Source organism: Corvus cornix, chromosome 7 (assembly GCF_000738735.6).
Source record: "Corvus cornix cornix isolate S_Up_H32 chromosome 7, ASM73873v5, whole genome shotgun sequence".
In the NCBI taxonomy this organism is placed as follows: domain Eukaryota; kingdom Metazoa; phylum Chordata; class Aves; order Passeriformes; family Corvidae; genus Corvus; species Corvus cornix.
In genome coordinates this window covers 9789031-9810831 of record NC_046337.1, presented here as the reverse complement: position 1 = coordinate 9810831, position 21801 = coordinate 9789031, and the positions used below count along the sequence as shown (strand labels likewise).

The 21801-nt window shown below is 41.3% G+C and overlaps 1 protein-coding gene and 1 long non-coding RNA gene across 13 annotated transcripts in view; one reads left to right on the top strand and one right to left on the bottom strand.

The window, feature by feature from the left end:
* The window catches only part of KALRN (kalirin RhoGEF kinase), a 484636-nt gene that overhangs the window by 323938 nt on the left and 138897 nt on the right, over positions 1-21801 (top strand). For 11 of the 12 annotated variants that reach the window (XM_039555510.1, XM_039555513.1, XM_039555508.1 and 8 more), the window contains 12 exons: positions 599-718; positions 3334-3552; positions 6413-6562; positions 8784-8898; positions 9262-9377; positions 9942-10064; positions 12406-12588; positions 13641-13759; positions 14954-15020; positions 15650-15759; positions 17491-17560; positions 19242-19331. In XM_039555510.1, coding sequence (XP_039411444.1) covers positions 599-718; positions 3334-3552; positions 6413-6562; positions 8784-8898; positions 9262-9377; positions 9942-10064; positions 12406-12588; positions 13641-13759; positions 14954-15020; positions 15650-15759; positions 17491-17560; positions 19242-19331 — 1482 coding nt within the window. The remainder of the gene's footprint in view (positions 1-598; positions 719-3333; positions 3553-6412; positions 6563-8783; positions 8899-9261; positions 9378-9941; positions 10065-12405; positions 12589-13640; positions 13760-14953; positions 15021-15649; positions 15760-17490; positions 17561-19241; positions 19332-21801) is intronic. The other variant, XM_039555511.1, reaches the window with a different exon arrangement.
* On the bottom strand, positions 5051-7634 carry LOC120410310. The gene is made up of 2 exons (XR_005602406.1): positions 7594-7634; positions 5051-6535 (listed from the first exon to the last, which is right to left on the bottom strand). It is a non-coding gene; the product is annotated as an uncharacterized LOC120410310 (long non-coding RNA).

The window sequence follows — 21801 nt, the reverse complement described above, 5'->3', positions numbered from 1 at the left end:
TAATTTGAGCATCTCTGAAGTAAGGCTTCTTGATTAAATACAAAATGCAAGACCTGGCGTTTTTTCCTAGCTCTGTGTGTAGGTGGAAACTCCAACTGCATCTTAACTCCATGCCAGATTAAACCAACTGTATCTTTTCCCTCCTCACCCCTAAGCTCAGACTTTTCTGTGAGAGAAACACAGGCAAGTGAAGCAGAAAGGTGTTGCAACATCTATGATTCCAGATGGAAATTTGAAAGATGTTTAAATTCAAATTTCCCTCATTATGCTTTGTGGTTTTGACCTGGGGTAGTTCTATAGGGGGCCATTAATTTTTGTGGTCAAACCTTGGAAATGAGTGCTCTTTGCTATCCAAATATCCACGTAAAGCATATCAATGTAAAGCGAGTTTAATTCTTCAAGCAATAACTTCTTCAATAAGATCTTTGCCTTCTAAAAACGTGTGTCATTAAGATCTTATCCTAGGATTTCTTTCTGCTCACAGATTCAGCCCAAGACCACACCTGTTGTTCAGCTAGGCTGAAGCATTTTGTGGTAGGTGACTGCATAAACCTTGGTACAGAAGCAACCTTTCCATGAGCACACCCTTTGTTTGCAGGTGCTTGGCTGGATCAGGAATGGGGAGTCAATGCTGAACGCCAGCCTTGTCAATGCGAGCTCCCTCTCGGAGGCTGAGCAGCTCCAGCGAGAGCACGAGCAGTTTCAGCTGGCAATAGAGGTAACACCAAGTTAACTTTGTTTCTCCTTCCCAGGTGAACATCATACAAAAGCTTATCTCATGGGCATCAATCATTGCTTTCTTGAAGGAAGGGGAGGAATAGAAGCTTTAGAAAATCAACTTACTGTTAAACTCATAATGTAACCAGAGGCTAATAGTGAAATAAATTATTTATCACTTGCAGCTAATTCTTCTGCTGCCAGATATCAGATTTTCCATTCATGAAAATGACACTCAGGCATCTCCTGATAATTTCTTTGATAAAAAATTAAGAAGATTAAAATTCATAAAGTGATTGGAAATGGGAAAAGTTTGTCAAGTCAGTTTCTTCCCACATCCACTGTTTGCAGGTCATTTCACAGCATTCATTTGTGAATGTTTTCTTACTGGATAATGCTCTCACACTAAATAATCTTTCATTCAGCTTTCCTTTCATGAATACCAGAAAAGAAACTCATTCCAACCCTCATCCTCAAATAACTTTGACTAAGAAGCAAGAGGGGCAATTGTTAAGAATTGCCTCCTAAACTGCTTTTGCCCCTTCTTGCTCTGGAGTAACTACACATCTTTGACCTGGCCCTTGGAAACAGATTGTGAGCCAACCCATTTGCCCCACTCACAGGGCAAGGAGGAAGAGCCCCTGCTCTGAGCAGCTTTCCTTTGAATGAGAAGGTAGTGAAGGGCTAAGGTCTGCCCTGCGTACAGGATTCCTAGTTAAGTTCAGTACTTCGTGTGTCTCTGTTATTATGAGCAAACCCAACACACAGGGTGTGCTCACTTCAGCTGCTAGAAGGAGGTTCCATTGCTGTCTCCTGTTCCATCTTAAAAGGTCTGTCTGCTTCCCAGATTATGCTAAGTGTCAGCTTTTTACAGAGAAAAGAACAGTTGAAAAATACCCATATACCTGAAAAGGAAACCAAACTTTAAACTCTGAAAGTATAGAGATTTGAAGAGATGCCTGACTGGGGGTGGGAGGTGGGGGGAAGAGGAAGGGATGTCTCCTAGTAAACTTGAAGTAAATCAATATACATTACAGTGATGCTAATAAGTTTAGAGTTTAAATCTCAGGTAATGACTTATTTTGATCCAGCTCTGCTCAGAGTAAGGAAGGAGCAGCTGTTGCAGCTCCTAAAGGAAAAGGAAGAAGTTTTTTATCAATTCTGTATGAGCTGGCTGGTACCAAGCTGTGCTGACCACATCTTGGCAGCCACCATCAGACAGCAGTGGGGAACACGACAGCCACTGGCTGAGTTATCACAGCTTCTGACACTGGGGAAGTGCTTGCATTTGGTGGTAAATGCAAATCACAGAGGGAGAAGAGGGTTACACCACATTAAGAGGAAAATAAGTTTTCAGAAGGAAAAACCACTAGATTAAATATTTAAAGTATTTAAAGCTCAATATGGGGAAGAGATCAGCAAAGCACATAAGGCAGACTGTTCTCTAGAAGCATTCTAGATGTGGAATTGATTTTCAGTTGAAATCCTTCAAAGTCTATTTCAAACAAGTATTACAATTCTAACATCAGTAAAGCAGCTGGATATTAAATTTAACCAGTTGTTCTTGAACATCTTCCTAAGTTTCTGCCAAATATTAATCCTCTTTGTTTTCTAATAGCTTTCTCTACATTGCTTTATTCATCAGTGTATTACCAGATGATTTCAAGCTTTTTCCCAGGTTGATGGCTTAGATCATAAAACTATCACATGAGAATTTGTCAGCAACAGTTACAAATGGGACGTAGCAGAGGAGTCTGAGAGATTTTAGGGCTTCTGTTCAGAAGACTAAAATCAAATACTGGACTGAACCATGTCTGAACACAGTTACTCAGGAGGCTGTGCAGGGATGGGGGCTATTTTAGCAGCCCACAGAGGAAGGTGTAGGCACCACTTGGTAACTCTGTGAGGAGCTGGTGTAGGCTGGGGAAAGGGGCAGGTAACTCAGTCCTGCCTATAAAGTGGTTACTGAGTAAACTGAGGAATGGTAGAGGGAATGTTTCGACTCTCCCCAGCTCTGACCTTAAACGTGGGAGCATAAGTCTGATCTCCAGTATGAGTGAACTGCCTTTCAGAAATGCATCTTGTAGGGGCTGATATCTGTGATACAATTCATGCCCTTTACTAAGACATCTTCGTATCTTCAGGGATTGATGTTTAGAACAACTGCACAACTAAAGCTGCTGATGCCAGGTAAATTGCCTGGCAAGGGCCAAATTAGGGTGATTAGGCCCATAGTTTGCCAACTGTTTAGAGTTTGCTTTTGGGTCTGCAGATTGTGTGGGATGCAGTCAGCACTGAGGTTGGGTGAGAGCTCAGCACAAGAGCTGTCAAAATGGACCCCTGGGAACTTACCCCATGTTTCTGCCAAAGGGGCAGTGGCTGACCAGTAGAGCCGGCCCATCTTAGCAGTGCTTACGCATTCCAAGCTTTAATAACATGTTACAAATGTGTGTGAATAACTGAAACTAAAATGCTTTGCAGAAAGTGACTGTTAACTGAAGATAACTCTCTGAAAATATTTCACTCTCTCACATCCCCATGCTCACGCCTCACTTCACCTTTCTACCATACATCTGGCACATCTGTACAACCTCCCTTTCCTCCCCTCATACACAGTCCCTCTTTCATGCCACTTCCTTACAGAAGACACACCAGAGTGCCCTGCAGGTCCAGCAGAAGGCCGAAGTGTTGCTGCAGGCTGGACATTATGATGCCGATGCCATCAGAGAATGTGCTGAGAAGGTGGCCCTGCACTGGCAGCAGCTGATGCTGAAGATGGAGGACAGGCTCAAACTCGTCAATGCCTCGGTGGCCTTTTATAAAACCTCTGAGCAGGTGAGCTGGACAGTGTCATCTCTGGGCCATAGCAAACCAAGCCTGAATCACTAAAATTCTTTCTTTGACAAGTATTGTAACACAAAAAAACCCCAAACGCAAACCAAACAAAACATAACCCCCTCCCCAAGAAAAAGACAAAAAGAGAGCAGCAAGCAGTTTGTAATTACCTTCATCTTAAAGTTTTCAATGTAGCAATGCAATTCTTGAAGTTGTTATTTTTGTTGGGTTTTTTTTCAATTTTCCCCTTTCAAACAGGAATAATTTTTGAAATCCCACCACTTTTGTTTCAGGTTCTCCTGATACTTAGTTTTCAGGAACATAAATCTGCTTTTCCTTGAGAACCGCTTGCAATTAATTAATTGTTACTTTGTGAGCCAATGTCCTCACTAATATTTAAATACCACGATGCCAAAAAAGATGCCAAGATTCAAAGGGATTCCTCTTAAATCTACCTGCAACACAGATAATTACAGCAGGAACCCATTATATGCTAGCACAACTCTACTTCATTCCAGGTGTTCATGAATTGCAAAACACATTCCACTTGGCTGCTGGCATGGTGGGATTATTCATCCCTTGCACAAGCAGGTGCCCTTTATACTGTAGTCAGTGAGAATTAGTGTCACAGTGTGGCTACTCGAGCAGCCTCGCCTGATGTCATTTACTGCAGCCAGGCAGTTGGTGTTAGCATGGACACTGCAGGAACCTGTGGTTTTACACAAAAGGCAGCAGTGATTGCCATGACATTTTCTATTGTTGTTATCACACAGTTAGGTCCTCAATTAGAGAACCAGACATGGGAAGATTTTTAACACAACTAGATAAGTCATTAGGGAAAGAGTGTACTTTTCCTTAACTTGAAGACTGTAGTTGATTCTTGGGCCACTTCTTGGTGTCATTTGTGTAATGTATTTTAAGACTGTTTAAGATGAATTCATTCCTTGTAATTAATGTATTTCACTGTGAAGAGTTTCAAACAGATTTACAGTCCCTGAGGCATTCAAGATCAAAATGAATTACTGCTGATGGAGGAGTGTGAGAAATGAAAACTGTTAGGGGATTCATTAGAGCTTTAGGCAGTTAAATGTGCTGGCCAAAGTATGCATAGCCAGTAATTTATGAATTCAGTCTCTCTTCCTGTTTCAAAGTCTCAGACAAGCACCCTGCAGTGCCCACCAGTTCATTCATTGCTTGTGTCTATTCAGCAAACGTGTAGGGCAGGGATCGCTCAGTCTTTGAATGCTCACGAACTCATGCTGCAAACCTGTCACCTTCTCTTGGGCTGCACAGCTGATCTACAGTCCTTAACGGTCTGCTCCCTGACTGCCTGACAGTGGAGTGAATAATTTACTGAATCCTGAATTCTCTGAGTGTCTAGAAAAAGCAGCTAAAAGAGCAGAGAGAGTGTCACATCCAGCCAAACTTTTTCATGCCTGTCTTCCCCAAGTATATTATATTCTTGATGTAAGTGGTGGAGCCTTGGATTTCAAATAGCCCAGTTTCCCTCTGACTTTATTGACAGCCCATTTTATATTCACTTCTCTCACCATTTTAACAGAAAGATGATATTTGCATGTGCAGGGACAATTCTTTTTGGAAAGATGTGAATCCCAGGCAGTCCATTTACTTTCATTCTTTAAATCACCGAAGTCCAATAAAATGTCAAGGTTTTCAAGAAGTGAAATGGAAATGCTTTTCTGTGCTGAAATAACACATGGAGCACTTGCTCTCCACTAAATGTTTGAGGGTGAATGCTGTTTTGCATCCAAGCAAGATGATTTCAGATTGCCCAATGCATAAGGTGCTTGCATAGGGCATAGTGCATGAGCCTGGCAGCAGGATCAGGTATCAGCTCACCTCAACTCACCAGTTTTAAAGTGGAATTTGATGTGCCCTTGATCAGAGTAACATAAAAATGGCCTGTGATAGTGGGGATGATTGGTGGGTAATTCTGGAGTCTCCTTCAGACTGTGCTCTTAATCACATGGGGTCCCCTCAATTATAACTGTGTTCATGTGAAAGCTGCAGGAGTGAGCAAGAAAAGAGTGGACATAGCTACCTGGATGCCAGCAATAACTGAGTGGATCATCTCAGCAGTGGAGTTTGTAGGAAGAGCCCTCTGGGAAAGAAGAGGAAGGTTCCAAATGTCCTGGAAAACTTTTGTGGTGTCTGCACAGGCCACTGAGAGTATTCTTAGGATCTGCAACAAAAAGGACTCAGCCTTGTCTGAGGCAACTGCATAATTTCCAGGCTGTGTTGGTTTATTTACCTCATTTCCACTGTTCTGCCATTCTACCAAGACAGATGTGTGTGAGCCCCGTGCAGTAGAGAACCTGCATCCACCTAAATTGTGACACTGATTTAATGTCTATTGGTTTCCATCAGCCTTAAAAAAGCTGTATAGGGAGCAACTAAAATGCAGCTGAAGAGAATTAGTTCCAGCTTCAGACTTTGTTTCAGGAAAGTATTTAAGCATGTGCTTTCCTTTAAGTATATGTTAAGTCCCTTGACTTCAGTAGGATTTAAACTCATTCTAGAATAGGGATTGTTTCCTAAATGATCCACTGTGGCTGGACTAACCCCTGCCTTGATTCAACCTTTTCTTCTTCCTCCCTTTATTCATTAGAAGAGAAGAATGATTTATCAGCCTTAAACCAGATAAATTGTATCCCAAACAGTAAAGATCCCTAGGGGTAAGAAAAACACCTAGAATTTTGTCTAGGGCCTGTTTTATACTCAATTACCCCATAGTACAGGAAGGGTAGACTTGAAAAGTCATTGGTCAGAGACTTCTGAATGTGCTCCTCCTGGTTATGACTGTAGATAACTGAGTTGTTGTGTTATGGGCATGTTTCAGGTGTGCAGCGTGTTGGAGAGTCTGGAGCAGGAATACAGACGGGATGAAGACTGGTGTGGAGGCCGAGATAAACTTGGACCAGCAGCTGAGATAGACCATGTCATCCCTCTGATCAGCAAGCACCTGGAACAGAAGGAGGCTTTTCTCAAGGTCTGATTTTAGTTCTCTAGTAAATCAGGAAAACTCTCCATTAAGTAGACACTTTAGAGCAGTGTTGGTAAGTTTGAGAGGACACTCTGAGGTGTAATTCCAGCTCAGCTACTGGCTGGCTGTGTAAACCCTAGGCTGGTTTTACTTTGTTATAGCAGGGGTAATAAGCATTACTATCGATACATATGTAGTGGTTTGGTCCAAAATACTCATTACTGTTTATCTGCTGTGAGATAAGAATTAGGAGAAATGCAAAACAGGCACCAAACTTGAAAGAATATAAGAAGTTTATTAACAGACCTAAAAGAAGAAAAAAAAAATTATACCACCTTCAGAACTCTCCTCCTTCCCCCACCTTCCTCCCTTCTCCCACTGACAATGTTCAAAGACAACCCTTAAAATGTTCAGTCTGTTTACCACTGCCATAATAACCTTGTTCAGTCCATTTAGAAAGAGAAGTCTCTTCTTGCTCATGCTATGAAAACATTATCACAACGAGACAGCCTCCCACTTCCAAATATTGTTCAGTCCATTTAGGAAGAGGAGTCTCTCTGCCTGCGTGTGAGTCCTTTCCCCCGACTTGCAGCTTTTCCCGCAACTGCTTTCGAGGGTCCACTCTTGAAGTTTTTGGGGTACAATTTTAAGGTTGAGCCGTTCAGAAACAAAAACAGAGGCCCTTCTCCTTCCCTGGGAGCAAAGGGTCTTCATCATCTTCATCTTTAGGACTATCTCTGGGAGCATCTCTAGGGACTGAGGTTTTCTCCTTTCCCGTTTGGAGCAAAAGTCCTCATCTGGTTCATCTCTCCCTGTCCAAACTTCTCATGAAATTACAGCTGCGTCAGCATCTGCCTATCTCAGCGCAGGTGCTTTTGCTCACGAGTTGAACACTCCACCCCCCATATCTTCATGAAATTACAACGGGATACTCTGATATATCATAGCTTCACAACAGAATTTCAGCTTTAAGCATCTCCTCTCTCTCTTCCCTCAGGTTTTCAGCTCTTCACAGCAGTAAAAAGGGTTAATCTCACCTCGGCCTTGCAGCTTTGCAGCTGGAATGTTGAATGTTTCTTATCGCAGTGGAGAGGGGGGAGAGCCGAGCCGCTCCGGCTGCCCACGGCAAGGCAGTGGGGGGGGGTTCCACGGCTGGAACAGGTCCATCGGCTTCAGGATGGCCGTGGCCCGGCCCAGCCTGGCCCAAGCAGGGCCTGGCCGGGCCCACTGGGCCCTGCTCGGGGCCTGCAGCCACCTGTGCCAGCACCAGAAACGAGAGAGAGCTTGGAGGGGAGTTTGCCTATTCTTAAATGTGGATCACAGAGGTGGTCACAACTTTAAGTGGCTTAGAGAATTGTCCATATTCAAACTGGCCAGCTGATAGGTTCTATCAGTTCCCAGAGGAAACTGTAAGCACCCCTTAGCAAGGACGTCCCTTCCGGGACTATGCTTGCTAACCTATGACAACATATCTCAGAGAGATGTCATCAAGACCAATTAGGTGGTGTTTGCATTGCACTTGCAGGATATTAGTTGTTGTGCTGGTTCAAAGTTCAGTTCTTAAAATTGCATTATAAATGACAGGTATTATACATCATTTTGGTGTTGGCTTGTACAAACAATCCAGCATTTCAAATTTTGTCCTCCAAGCCAATAACTGAAGATCTAATAACAACCAAAGCAATTTTTTCCCTGCAAGGCAGCACCAGGATGGAGACAGAGATTTCTTCCTGCCTTCCAGGTGCTGCTTTGGAAGAACTGGGGAGCTGACAGGCTGACAAATGAACTGTCAGCCAGCCTCCCACCTGCCACTAAAACGGATACATAACATGAAACTACACTTGCAGTCAAGGCTTAAGAAATTATGCCTCTAGATTTGTGCATTTTTTGAAATGAGTACTTTTCTAGAGAGGTGCGTTACATTTGTTTAGACAGAAAGTATGTGAGGTACCAGTTCTTAACAAGTTCTTAACAAGTTTTATTATTGTCATTAATTTGCCTTAATATATAGAATGAACCACTGTATTAAACATTACACGTGTTTTAATACATCTATGAGACTGTTAGTTTATTAGCTGAGTTTTTTGACTCTTAGCTGAAGTTCTCATTATCTTCCCAGATGAAAAAGAACTCCTCCTTGCAATTTAAGCAGAGAAGTCCCGTGGGTCTCCCTTGCTTTCTTTGCTCGTCTTTACTGATTCTTTTTGGTGGGGGCTGTATTTCCTAGGCCTGTACCCTGGCTCGGAGGAACGCCGAGGTGTTTCTCAAGTACATCCACAGGAACAACGTCAGCATGCCCGGAGTGGCCAGCCACACCAGAGGGCCCGAGCAGCAGGTCAAAGGTTGGTGCATGACAGCGCTGAAGGTCTGGTTTGCCTCCCCCTCTGCAGTGTGGTCATCCTAAAGTCTGTGAACATGCTCAGAAGGCAAACTCTGTTCTAGCATCATTTCCTTTATCAGATCACTCTGCAACTACACTTGCTTTGTGGTGGTTTCTTGTGAATGTGGTTTGGGTTTTTTGGTTTTTGGAGATTTTTTTTTAAGCAGCCCCTTTGAAGCAATGCTTGTTTTTAAGAAGTGCGATCTTGGGCTCTGCTTTTGGGAGCAAGGTCCAGGCAAAGTATTTAAATTCAGCATTTCATAGCTTATTTCTGTATGCAGTCAAAGAATCCCTAGTCATGCAGATGTTTTCCTTTGCCCTACAGCCATTCTGAGTGAGCTGTTGCAGAGGGAGAATCGGGTCCTTCACTTCTGGACCCTGAAGAAGCGGAGATTAGATCAGTGCCAGCAATACGTTGTCTTTGAGCGCAGTGCCAAGCAGGTAGTGTGAGAACCCCACCTTGTCTTTCTGTCCTGGCAGTGTGTAAAATGTCCTGTATCCATGTAATGCCTCTGTGTGGAGCTCCTGTTGCAATCAAAGTTGTATTTAAACACTGTAACTTTGAAAACATGGTGAATATAGGCTTTGTAACAACTTAGGACAATTCCAAAACCCAACAACAAGATAGAGTATTTTTGTCACCTCAGATTAATTTCTGTATTCGTTCATTTGTTTGAAAATAAATATAAGAGCAAACTTGTCTTATTGAGCTATTTCTGAATGAGAAAACTGCTTTCCCTGCAGGTTTATCTGTATATAGGTAGAATTCCCTACACTCTTTTTTGTTCTAGGAAACACAGAGTACCCTTTTGTATCCTTTCCCACCTGCTTTCATTATTTTATTCTTTTTATGTGTTCCTAGAAAGTGTTTTAGTATACAGAGTATTAAGTCCCAATGCATTTAATATTCTTTGTTTGTCAAGGGGGATTTTTGTCCAAGGATTAGTTCTTGAAATACAAAGACTGTTTGTTTTGTTTTTCCTTTGGTGTTTTTGATACTCACAGGCCTTAGACTGGATCCAAGAAACAGGCGAATATTACCTCTCTACTCACAGCTCCACAGGGGAATCAGCAGAAGAAACTCAGGAACTCCTGAAGGAATATGGGGAATTCAGAGTACCTGCCAAGGTAAACAGTGACTTTAATCTAATTATTCCATCTGCTTTAGTCTGTATTTATAGTCCTGTTTCAATGCCTTAGATCTCTGTAATAATTTTCTCTTGATTTTATAGTTGCCCTCTAAAAATCCTAGCCCTGAAGATAAATGTCTTTTGAGAACTTTTGGCAAGATACAGGCACAAAAAGGAGGTTTTCTCTATCTTGGTTAGTACAGGTTATAAAAATTTTCTGTTCTGATCAGAAGGAAGAGAAAGTCCATTTGCATACAGATTTCAGAGCAATCTAAAAAGACATTCCCTCCTCAGACAATCATTCCAGAATGGAATAGCCTGACTAATTGATCTGAACGCATCCAAGGTCATGATGGACTCCTAGTCTCTTTCTTCTGTCATTAAAACCACAATTTGTCTCACTAATTCTAGTGGGGTTGATCATAGATGATCATTTATCTCATTAGAAATAATCTGCTGATCCCAACAAAGTACTTTAAATAGATGAGTCTTTAAACTCTGGGGTGAACATTTTTGAATACAAAACTGCATTACCAAGAATATATTAATTTATATGGAGCAATTCTGGGAAATCTGGTGGGGTTTACAGAGGAATGGTGATTGGATCTGCTTCAGAAAAATTAATTCAAACCACAGGTAATTCATAGACAGTGAATCCACAGGGGTATTAACAGTCTCTGATAAGGATGTAAACTGCAGAGCTGGACTGCAGGAAGACCACGGCTTTGGTATTATGTAGCTGCATTTCACTGTGTCCTGAAATTGATCTTCTGTAATCCTTAAATTCCTCGTTAGGCTCTCCGTGCTTGTATGGGTTTGACTCAAAGGCTTTGTGGTGTTCTTGTCCCCTTCTTTTAGCTTAGCTTGCATGTTTCTGAAAATGTGAGATAACTAGCAGTGGATGGAAGGTAATTTCATCAGACAGGACACATAGGACATTCTTTTAACTACTTCTGAATTCTAACCACCCATAATTTCTCCACCTGAAATGACGTTCTTGTTCATAATTTAATTTTTGTCATAATAATCCAAATTCATAACGAAGTTTCCAAATCATTTTGACTCTTGACTTAGCCTAGGATTGGATTTTAGACCTTGTTGGTTATTAAACATTACTGGCTGTTTCTTACACTGACACATCCAGTCTTGCTCCCTTGGGCTGACCTACTGCTCCTACTGCTGACATAGAATATTTTCACTGCCATGTGCAATCTGGTAAATGCATGTCATTCCCAGACTGATGTTATTCTCAAATTAACCTGTAGCTGAAAGCCTTCCTGATCCCAGTAACTTTCTGGCCAAACTGATTGTTTGGAATGCAAAATTGTCAGCAGCTGTTGGGAATGAAAAACCTTTAAACATGACAGGAAGTCAGATTTTTACATCTCCATACCTAGCCTTGCTTAGGTACTCATTTAATTTGTTAGGATAATGTCTGATTCAGCTGTTAATCTATTATGGTGGTGAAATTTCTTGAATTTAGTTTTGTGTTTGAAATCTACCGGATATTTTCTGGTCTGACGTGTGTTTGACCATTTGTGGTCAGATCACTGATAAGTCAAGTATCTGACAGTGTGTCTTGCCTCAGGCATGGTGGAAAGTCCTCTCTATCTTTGGCAAGAAGCTTGCCAGTGCCTCCTTTCCTGGGATAGATTTGGAATCAGAGCTAAAGTTTATAACTACATCATTTGTGCCAGTTTTGACTAAGGGGCAGTTAGAGCCTAAGTGGAATAGAAAAGACCTCTGGAAGGTTTGGGGGCTCAGTGTGTGCTTTGGAGTTCAGGCATCTTTTAGCTGGTAATGTTCAAACTGGACCTAAAATACCGATGGAGGATTTTATGGTAGACCATGAGTTTGGATTTAAATTCTGTTTGTTTTTGAAACAGAGTAGTAATGACTCAAAATCACTTCCTGGGCTGGTATGTGGTGTATTAATGACCTTCCTACACAGATCTGCAGATCCACCAGGTATAGACTCAGAGTAACTTGGTGTATTTTATGAGGTGTGATTTTTAAATCTTGTCTTCTCCAAGGCTCACAAAAAATAAGCTCTTGCTTATGGGAAAGAGGCTTGTCTAACTTCCAACATGCTTTATATGTTTGTGTCTGCGGGGTTTCAAAAACTTGACTTTTTCTATCTTCTTCAGCTGCATGAGTGTCCTTATAAAAATGTCATTCCTTTTCCTACTGAAAAAGTTTAAAATGTCTGATTCTGTATAAGATGAAGTACAGACACTCTCTAATGATGTATAAAAATTGTGATCTTCTTTGGACTGCTGTGTGAGTTAAAAGCAAAGGAAATAGTAATAAAACATAACCAAGGACCGTATTTTGGGCAGCAAACAAAGGAGAAAGTGAAGCTCCTCATCCAGCTGGCTGACAGCTTTGTAGAAAAAGGACACATACATGCCACTGAAATTAGGAAGTGGGTCACCACTGTTGACAAGCGCTACCGGGACTTCTCTCTCAGGATGGGGAAATACCGCTACTCCCTGGAAAAAGCCCTTGGAATCAACCCAGAGGTACTGTAAGACCATGTCCTGTCGGGGTTTTATACCAGAGTCACAGAGGAAGGTGAAGTCTGTGGTATGAGTGCTGTAGGTTTTCATGTGCCCGTTAGAAACACTGAAAATTCAGCCAGCCTACCTGGCCAAGCTCAGAAGTGCTTCTGGAGAGAAAGGGTTAAAGGGTTTTTCTGTGGTAGGTCAGTGATGTGAGGAGGAGAGAGATGAAGATCAGAAAGATTTTCTAAACAAATGTTTGCACTGTTTATCAGGACACCATACAGCTTTCAGGGGTGGGGGGGGATAAATTATTTGAATAAAAATCTGTGTTGATTTTGGTATAAATCATAAATCCTGCTCCCACACCATTATTTTGCATCACACTCAAACTTTGACTCCAAGTTGTCATTCTCTAATCTTTTAACTAACATAAACAATTGATCCCCAACCTCATCTCTGAACTCTTTTAGGTGAAATAGAGCATCATAAGAAGCAAAAATTAGGATCTCCTGCTATTCTCTGGCCGTAGTATTAAGGGAGAGTGCCAGAACCAGAAACACTTCAAAACCTTTCAGTCAATGACTCTTTGTAATTAAGTATCACAAATAAGGAATAAATTCCCTCACACCTTCATGATACTTTAACTGCGCTGTTCCTTGTAGGGTCTCTGGTTTAGACAGAGTTCTAACCACAGCCTGAAAAGGTGTTCCGTGGTAAATGGCCACTGAAAGTTGTCTCTGCATGGTGCTCTACTTTATCAGACTGGTTTTTATGAAGTCCCATACTAGACAACTAATTTAGGTATGAAGGAGTAAGGTAATTTAGACTTTTTTACCAATTCCAGGTTAGGAGTAACAGTGAAGATTACAATGAATATTGTTGATAATTTTTTAAGATTTCTCTCTCACCACCATACTTCTCACAGTACTACTTCTTTCTGAATTTCCTTCTTTTTGATATTATCTTACTTTTGTCCCTTTTTACCTCTTTGATCTCATGAACATGCTGCACTTTACACAACAGTGGGATTACAATGAAGTTAAGCTCTGTACTTCTTGGTTTTTTCCTAGGATAACAAAGACCTGGAACTCGATATCATTCCAGCAAGTCTTTCAGACCGGGAGGTAAAGCTGAGAGATGCAAATCATGAAGTCAATGAAGAAAAAAGGAAGTCAGCCAGAAAGAAAGAGTATGTTCCCAAACACTCTGTCTGCATGGCCCATTATCTGATAAAGAATGATTCTGTGATACTTCCATGACCAGAACTGACTGGCAGTCCTAGAACTCCTTCCAGCTGCAGAGTTATCAAGATAAGTCTACAGGTGTAGGGTAGAGGTTGATACTTGTAGGTTACAGAATTTCAGAACATAAAGGTTGAATTTCTTTTGGTTTTAATCAGAAGTTACTTTTGGAAAGGGAAAGTAGTGAGTCAAACACTTGGATTAAACCTGATGTTGTGGAGTTGCTAATTTCTTTCTGGTTATATGTAGAAAGTAAAATTAGCAGGAAAAAATAAAGAACATCTTTAGATGTCTAAGTGTTATCTAAACATCAGTGACGCAGGAGTTCACTTGAAGTTCAGGATCAAATTTCAGCAAGCGTAGGACTGAGAGAACTGGAAATAGTTCATGCTAGAAGAGATACTTGAAAAGTGCTTGTTGCGCTCAAATCTATAAACAGTCCATTTTCATGTTATTTTGTCTTATTTTTTTTGTAAGAATACTGGAAGAGTATTTCTCAGCCCTCTGAAATTGTCACTACAGTGCGTGATTGATAAGAAACCACTTTTACTTTTGGAAATGTTACTCTTGGTCTGCCTGTGGCAAATTTGCAAAACATTGGGAATTTCAACTTTGAGGGGCCCAGCCTGAGGCTCTACAGATGCCACTGTTGCATTTCCCAGCGTCTGGATTTTCTCTGGTCAGATACCAAGCTGTTGAAGTCTCTTCAAAGTAGTGGTGTCTCTTAAATCCATCTGTATTGCCTCTGAAGTTAGTTTTAGGGTGACTTCCCACTGGCTGTCAGCAAAGATGCAAATGTTGTTGGTGAATCACAAATTCTTAACCCTGGGTGGAAAATATTCTGAGAATCAGATGATAGTTAAGAATAGGCATGTAAATGGTAAATCCCATGGACTCAAGGTTGCAGAAATACAACTTAATAGGATTTTATGCAGAAAAGACTTTTAGAAAATAACCCTGCAAGGGACTGGAGTATGAAGTAGCATTTCAGTTCTTGACCTGAAAAGTGCACTGTAAGGCAGCTGAAGGTCTAGGGTGAAAACACCCTTTTTCCTTACAACAACAGGAGGATGTTTTGTTTTCTGTTCATTGTAGAAGTGATTATAATGTCCAAAACACCTAAAATGGTCCCTTTTTTTCAGATTCATTATGGCTGAGCTGCTGCAGACAGAAAAAGCTTATGTCAGGGATTTACACGAATGTTTGGAGGTAAGTTATGGCCCAGGAGGCCTCCAGTATTTCCTGGAAGCACACGTTGTCCTCTGCACTGGGCGTGTTCACTTTACTGCACAGGCCGTGCACATTGATGCATGGAGTATTTCCTTAAGGATTCAAATCTATTCCTTTGAATCATCTCATACTAGAGAAACTTCTGGATTTGCACAGTCAAATACCTTGCCTAGCTGTACAGCAGGTTGTTCCTAAAGTGGATGGTGATATTCAAGGCAAAAAACAGAGTGTAATTCAGTGAAATCTGTCAGCTTTCATATTCCTACAGTCTGACAGAGATTTTTATGTATCTAATGCTACTGAAGTGGCAAATCTGGCTTATCTTTCAGCTGTTTCTGCCTGCAGTTTTTGGACACCATCAGGTGGACAGCAAAGATAGGTGTTGTTTCCCTGTTTCTGCTTTTCTCTCAGACAACTTCAAAGTGTCAGCACTTTGAATTTCTCCGGAGAGCTTTCTGTAACACTGGAAAATTTTTGCTTTTAGCTTGTTTATTTAATCTCAAAGTACATACTTCCCTTTCAGCCTGTGCCTTTGGCAATAAAACAGGGAGATCTATTCTTTTCCACTGCATTTGTTCACAAAATTAAGAGTTTCTGGTGTCTTCCAGACTTACCTTTGGGAAATGACAAGTGGAGTGGAAGAAATACCAGCTGGAATCCTTAATAAAGAACACATCATCTTTGGCAATATTCAGGAAATATATGACTTCCATAACAAGTAGGTTTCCCTAACAGTTCTGTTAATGTTTAGGCACTTAATGCATCTGCAGAGAACACCTACAGTACAATGCACAAGGGAGTGTAAAGCATGATCCAGATTTGCAAAATAATTTCTTGTTTTGTTTATTTTACAAAAATGAATTGCCACTTAGTTCAAACTTCACCTTCAAGCTGATTAACAATCTTAAAGTCATATTATACCAAGGCTTTGCAGTCTGATACATGATTTCCATCTCACAGCACTAGATCTAGTCTGGGTACTTGCCTGTCAAAAATATGATCTTGGAAAACACGGAGGGGAAACGGGAATTGTTGGTGTGAGCTGAGTTAATAAGTAGCTTTCTGCCACTTCTTGGAGACTTTCTGTATTTAATCTGTAACTAAAAGTACTTCATCTTGTTAAGATAAGACTGTGTACCAGATCATCTTAGAGGACGTTGTTTCCATGGTATAATGTGAAGGCAACAACAATTATAAACTTAACATTTAGGGCTGTCTGAATTTCGAATCTGTCTTCAGGGTACACATCAAAACCAAAATGGTTTTAAAAACATATCAGAGAACCTTTCCCTGTTCAAGTTCTGGGACATTTCAAGTGCTCCAGCCAGATAAACGTGGCATCACATAATATGGCCCAGCAGAGCGTGCCATATGCATGCGTTTGTGTGAGCAGCTTCAAAGCATGTCAGGATTGTAGATTCAAGCTACATAATACATTAGAAAAGCCTTTAAATAATAGATGAATTGACTTCTAGCCCACAAGAATTACCCTGCCATACAGACAAATATTCTCCCATTTAAAACTATCTTATGATCAACCAATTGCTTTCCCACTTCCCCTTTCTCTGTGGTGCTATATTTATTGTTTTGGTGACCCTCACTGATGCCATCTGATTACCCTCCTTTTTGGCTTTCCCCTGTTCCCATCTACCATCCCTCCAGCCCTCAGTCATGTCCCACAGCTTCTCACTGCTTTCATTTCTCCTTTCTCTGACCTCTCCTCCTGCAGCCTGCTCTTCTGCATAATCCTTTTTCCTCTAAAACTTCTTTCTAGCAATACTAAAATAAATTTCCCCTGTCCCCTCCACAGCCTGCTCCTTTGGCTGGTGATGTTAAGTCATCCTCCAGCCTGATTCAGAATCTGTGTCCAAAGAAGGGCAGCAAAGCTGGTGAAGGGTCCAGGAAACATGTCCTAGGAGGAACAGCTGAAGAAACTGTTTCACATCCCTCTTTTCACCCAGGTGTTGTGCAGGGCTCTGTCTGCAAACAAGTGTCCCTTGTGGTACAAGCTGTTGAGAGAGAGTTGATTAAAATAATCTGTATTTTGGAAGTTTACTACTTATATATTAAATGCTGAGCTTGTTTAAGTTGCTGTCCTTTGTGCTGAGTCGGGTGTTGAAATCTGGCAGCTCTGGGCTTCCCTTTTTGCTCTTCCTCTGAACCATTACACAGCAACTCTTTGAAGATCTGTGTTCAAATAGAACAGTCCTGAACATGCTGACTCCCTACTAGGGATTGCCTCTATTTCCTTTCTAGTGGAGTCAGGCATGACTGTACTCAAAAAACAAAGCACACCTTGGCAAGAGACACTTTTTCCACTGGCTGGGCACTTGAGTAGCTTCATAATCAAGATACAAGTATTGATCATTAGCACTGATTAACTCATTGGTTATCCTGCATCTCCTGGTATGTGACTGTAAATAATTACATTGGTGTCTTCTTTTTTCAGCATTTTTCTAAAAGAGCTGGAGAAATATGAACAACTGCCTGAGGATGTGGGCCACTGCTTCGTCACCTGGGTAATGAGGCTGCTGCTTCTCATTATTTATTCAGATTAATTCCTCCAACACAGACGGGAACAAGCTGGGAATAGGTGCAAGGGTTATGTCCCCAGTGATAAATGAGATTAGGAGCTAGTCTGGAGCTACAACTGCTTTGTCCTTCACCTGCCCCAGCATGGAAGGTTCCACCCTTCTCAGCAGTAGTGTGAAGGCTTTCCAGAGCCCCTCTCCTTGTCCTGCACTGACCAGCACAGCTTTTATTTTACCTCTGCTGGTTTCTGTTTAGCAGAACTTCATCAACCAAACCTGTTTTTAGGGGTGACATTCATTTCCCTGTGAAAGGACCTGGGAGGGGAGACATTTAAACTCTTAATATACCTTCCCTAAGGAATTTTAGTCATGCCATGAGAACTCCACAAAGGTATGAAGAACATATTTTATTGACTTTTTTCCTCCAGAAATTAGTGTCAAATTTCTGAGCCACCGTGCTCTCTCATTCCATTATGCAATGCCAGGATAATTTCCAACAGGACTTTGAAATCTTGATGTGAAGAGTCTTCCTGAGCGTAGGAGGCTCTGGGAATTGGCTACAGTAATTTATCAGTATGAAAGCTGTTCCCTTTTCAAAGTATTTACCAGTCAAGTCAGCCATCTTTGTGTTTTGTCTGATGATTTTATTCATATATCAAAGCTAGGAATTAGAATTTTAAGAGTAATTATGGAGTATTTTCACTTATCCAAAAAATTAGCATGTTTAGATGATTTCAGATGGGCTTTTAATTTAAAAACACGTCACAGGTCTTGATGAAATGGATGCAGAAATTTTGTTTACAAAGAACAGGTTACCTGTATAGGAAAGGTGAATGCATTTATGTATCATTCTGTGCAAGATCTTCATGGTTCTTTTAAGATACTACAGCATCATCTCAGCAAAGGTACCTGTCCAGAGCTGTGTGTATGGTTACAGGCATACCTACAAAGCTGCCTGCCCAGTTGCAGGATCCTACTCTTTCGATACCTGGAATAAAAAATGCAATAGCAATAAAAGGAAAATATCCTCCTCTTTTATTTGCCTCCCTCTTCTTGAGACCAGAGTACGGTAATAAGAGGTGGGAGTGCACAGATGCTTTTAATTTCTGCTTGGAAGTAAACAAATTAGGAAATAAAATGCAAAACACTCCTAGCACAACATAAAAATTGAGCCATTGAAGTTTGAACCAAGGTAGGGAAGGCAAGTCTGGGCCAAGTGTCACAAATTTCAAGTAATAAATGGCTTGAGCCAGTTTAAACTAGATTTAAACACTTGCCCAGTTTCTAGACTGATTTTATCTGCAAGTAGGTGATAGTCAACACTTCATGACTGAGTTTTGAGACCTTCAAACTCTTTTGTAACACCATTAGAGCTCTTAGAAATTATTTTACAGCTATATTAAAGTTTTAGGCCTTCCCTCTGTGATACTTGTTAAAGAAAGCCTCCCACAGCCCTCAGAACTACTCAGGTAAGGTATGAACCTTAAAGTCTTCTGTTCTTAATTTACAGTTCCTGTGTTTCTTGGTGGCAGGGTGTGAGGGCAGGGGGGTGGTGGTGGGTGTGTGGGAGAGAGTTGTCACCTGTATTTATCCTGGTGTGCCTTAATAAAAACCTGTGGGAGCAGAGAAATAGCTTATCTTGCTTTTCCTTTGATGTTTGTTTTCACAGGCAGATAAATTTCAGATGTATGTCACCTACTGCAAAAACAAGCCTGACTCCAGCCAGCTCATCCTGGAACATGCAGGGACTTTCTTTGATGTAAGCAGCCGTTGCTGTTTTCCTGCTACACACCTGGTGCAGCTAAACCACCTCTTTTTCACACTTGAGGAGTGGGTTCCTTTCTGTGCCTCGGCATTTGGGTTTTTCATTCCACTGCAAATATCACATGCTGTGAGAACTGATAGGCTGTGGTGTGGTGTGTGATCATCAGTGTGCTGAGGCAGGCAGACACACATTCTTATGGGAACCTTTGGGTGTTTTTCCTACCAAATCCTTCCTAAAGACCTGGTTTAGATGTCATCTCTGTTTCTGGGTTTAGTGGTAAACTGAAAACCTCAGATTCCATTGTATTTTGTGACCTGAAATCCCTAAATCTAAAATGAGATCTTGTCCTCCTGTTCTGCCAATTCTACCCAACCTATTCCCCATTTACTTCATTGTGCTAATAAGGAACTCCATTGACTCCAATTAGACAATGTATGTATTTCCCATACAAGCTCTACACCCAGTGATAAATGTTTTTAGGCTCCAATTCCAATTTTGTAGGCTGAGAAAAATCTTTAAAGTTTTTGAGTACATTGGAACTAAGTTCTTCCTCTTATTTCCTCATCCATTTTGCCATGCTTGTCTACTGCCGTATAGCTTTAACTAGTTGCCTTTCTGAAAAAAAAAAAAAAAAAAGGTGCAAGGACCTCTCTTCAAAAGCATTGAAACTGTTCAAAAATGTAACAGGATCAGCAGGATCCACGCTGTGATGGAGTTGGCAGCTGACCTACAGCAGCTCCTCTGGGGTTTGTATGTGCCAATGGTTGTAGCATTTCAGTCTCACTCGACACCAAAAGGTCTCCCATGAGCCACAGGAAAAGTGATGAACACGTTTTGCCCAACTACCGAATGGTCTAGCAGTCGAATGGAACTGAAGGGGGTTTTCCAGGAGATGGCGCTTGAGCCTGTTGAATGGGTTGTGCTGGTCTGCGACTCGTAGAGGCTCGGAGCCGCCTTAGGTGTCTGTCAGTGCTGTTTGCACAAGTTAAAAGCGTTTCCTCTGCTCAGCTTTTCCACTCCAGCTCTCTGTATGGGCTGGAAAGCTGCCTGATATTGCTTCGTAGTGCATATTCATGTGTCAGCATCTGCTGTTTTGCCAGGGGCAGGTGTTTGCCTTCCATGGGTGCTGGGCCACCCCAGTGATGCCTGTGCAAAAAGAGAAAGCTGTCTGTCCCCCCAAAAAGCCTCAAGGAGGCACTCAACGTGAGGGACTAAGGTAATGCAAAGTACCTGTAGATCCTCCTTACCTTGTTCTTGGAGTGACAGTGGTTCAGTAGTGGGACAGGACAGCCTGGCACAAGGAATAGAGAGAAAATAGTTGGTTCTTTTCTTCCAGGCAGAACCTGGAATTTCCCAAAACACCCTGATGATGAGAGTGAATTATCTAGAATAACACCCTGTAGTAAGAAGCCTGCTTGAAAATCGCAAGTGTTCCTCAAATTTCATAAGCTTTCATAGAAAGCCACCTTTGAGATGAAAGCAAGCAGTCCCAGTAATTTGTTTGAACCCTTCAAGTCCATGGAAAACTTGCAGCTACAGGGCTCGTTGTAAGGGTTGACTAATTAGGAGAAGGAGCAAAGATAGGTGACATAGCTCATTTGAAAAATTTGAAGAGAATTACGAGCCATGCTTAGAGCTGGGATGTTCTTAGGATGTAAGTGAAGCAATGTCTGTAGAGAAAAGCAATTTATTTTATTGAACCAGTTGAGACAGGTGGAAAACAATGCACAAACTCTCAACTATGAAACATGCCTAGTTCATCTTGCAGCATTAGTCTAATAAAGCATAAAGATTACCATCTTCCTTCCCTACAGATGGTGCTTTGTTTGTAAAATTCAGAAGGTGTTGGTATGGTTATGTTAGCTGGAAATTGCACAGGGAATGAAAATAGTGTGCTTATTCTGACTTAACTGCAGTAGACTTACTAATTTCACTCTTTCAGTTTTTGTGTCTGTCTTGTTCATCATTACTTAAAACTGTGTTCTTTATTCGGTAGTTTCAAAGATAAATGATGCCTGCCATGTTTAGCAAATTTTAGTATTTGTAATACCATATACTTCAGGCTAGCAAGGTATATTTTTGATTACCAACATATGTTAGCTGTCAACTTCAATTGGTAGAATCAGCATATTACTGAGGTAATCATGTTGATTTTAGTGTCTTTATTTAAGCAAGCTTCGATCTTTGGGACAGAGTTTGGTTGAGCCATGTACATGCTTCTGCTACTTGGAATACTTTTTTTTGCTTTGAATCTTGGAAAAGATCGGGTTTTGTATTCAAGAAGCCACAGGGCACTTTTGATTTGCATGACCAGCATGGAACATGGTAAAGCTCATTGACTTTGGTAGCATTGCAGAGCATGGTGTTTCTGCATGGATGAGAGTTCCTGGACAATTTCTCACAATGTCCCTCAGGAAATGAGCAGAGGCACAAACAGAGGGGCTTAGTTTCTCCTTACTAATAT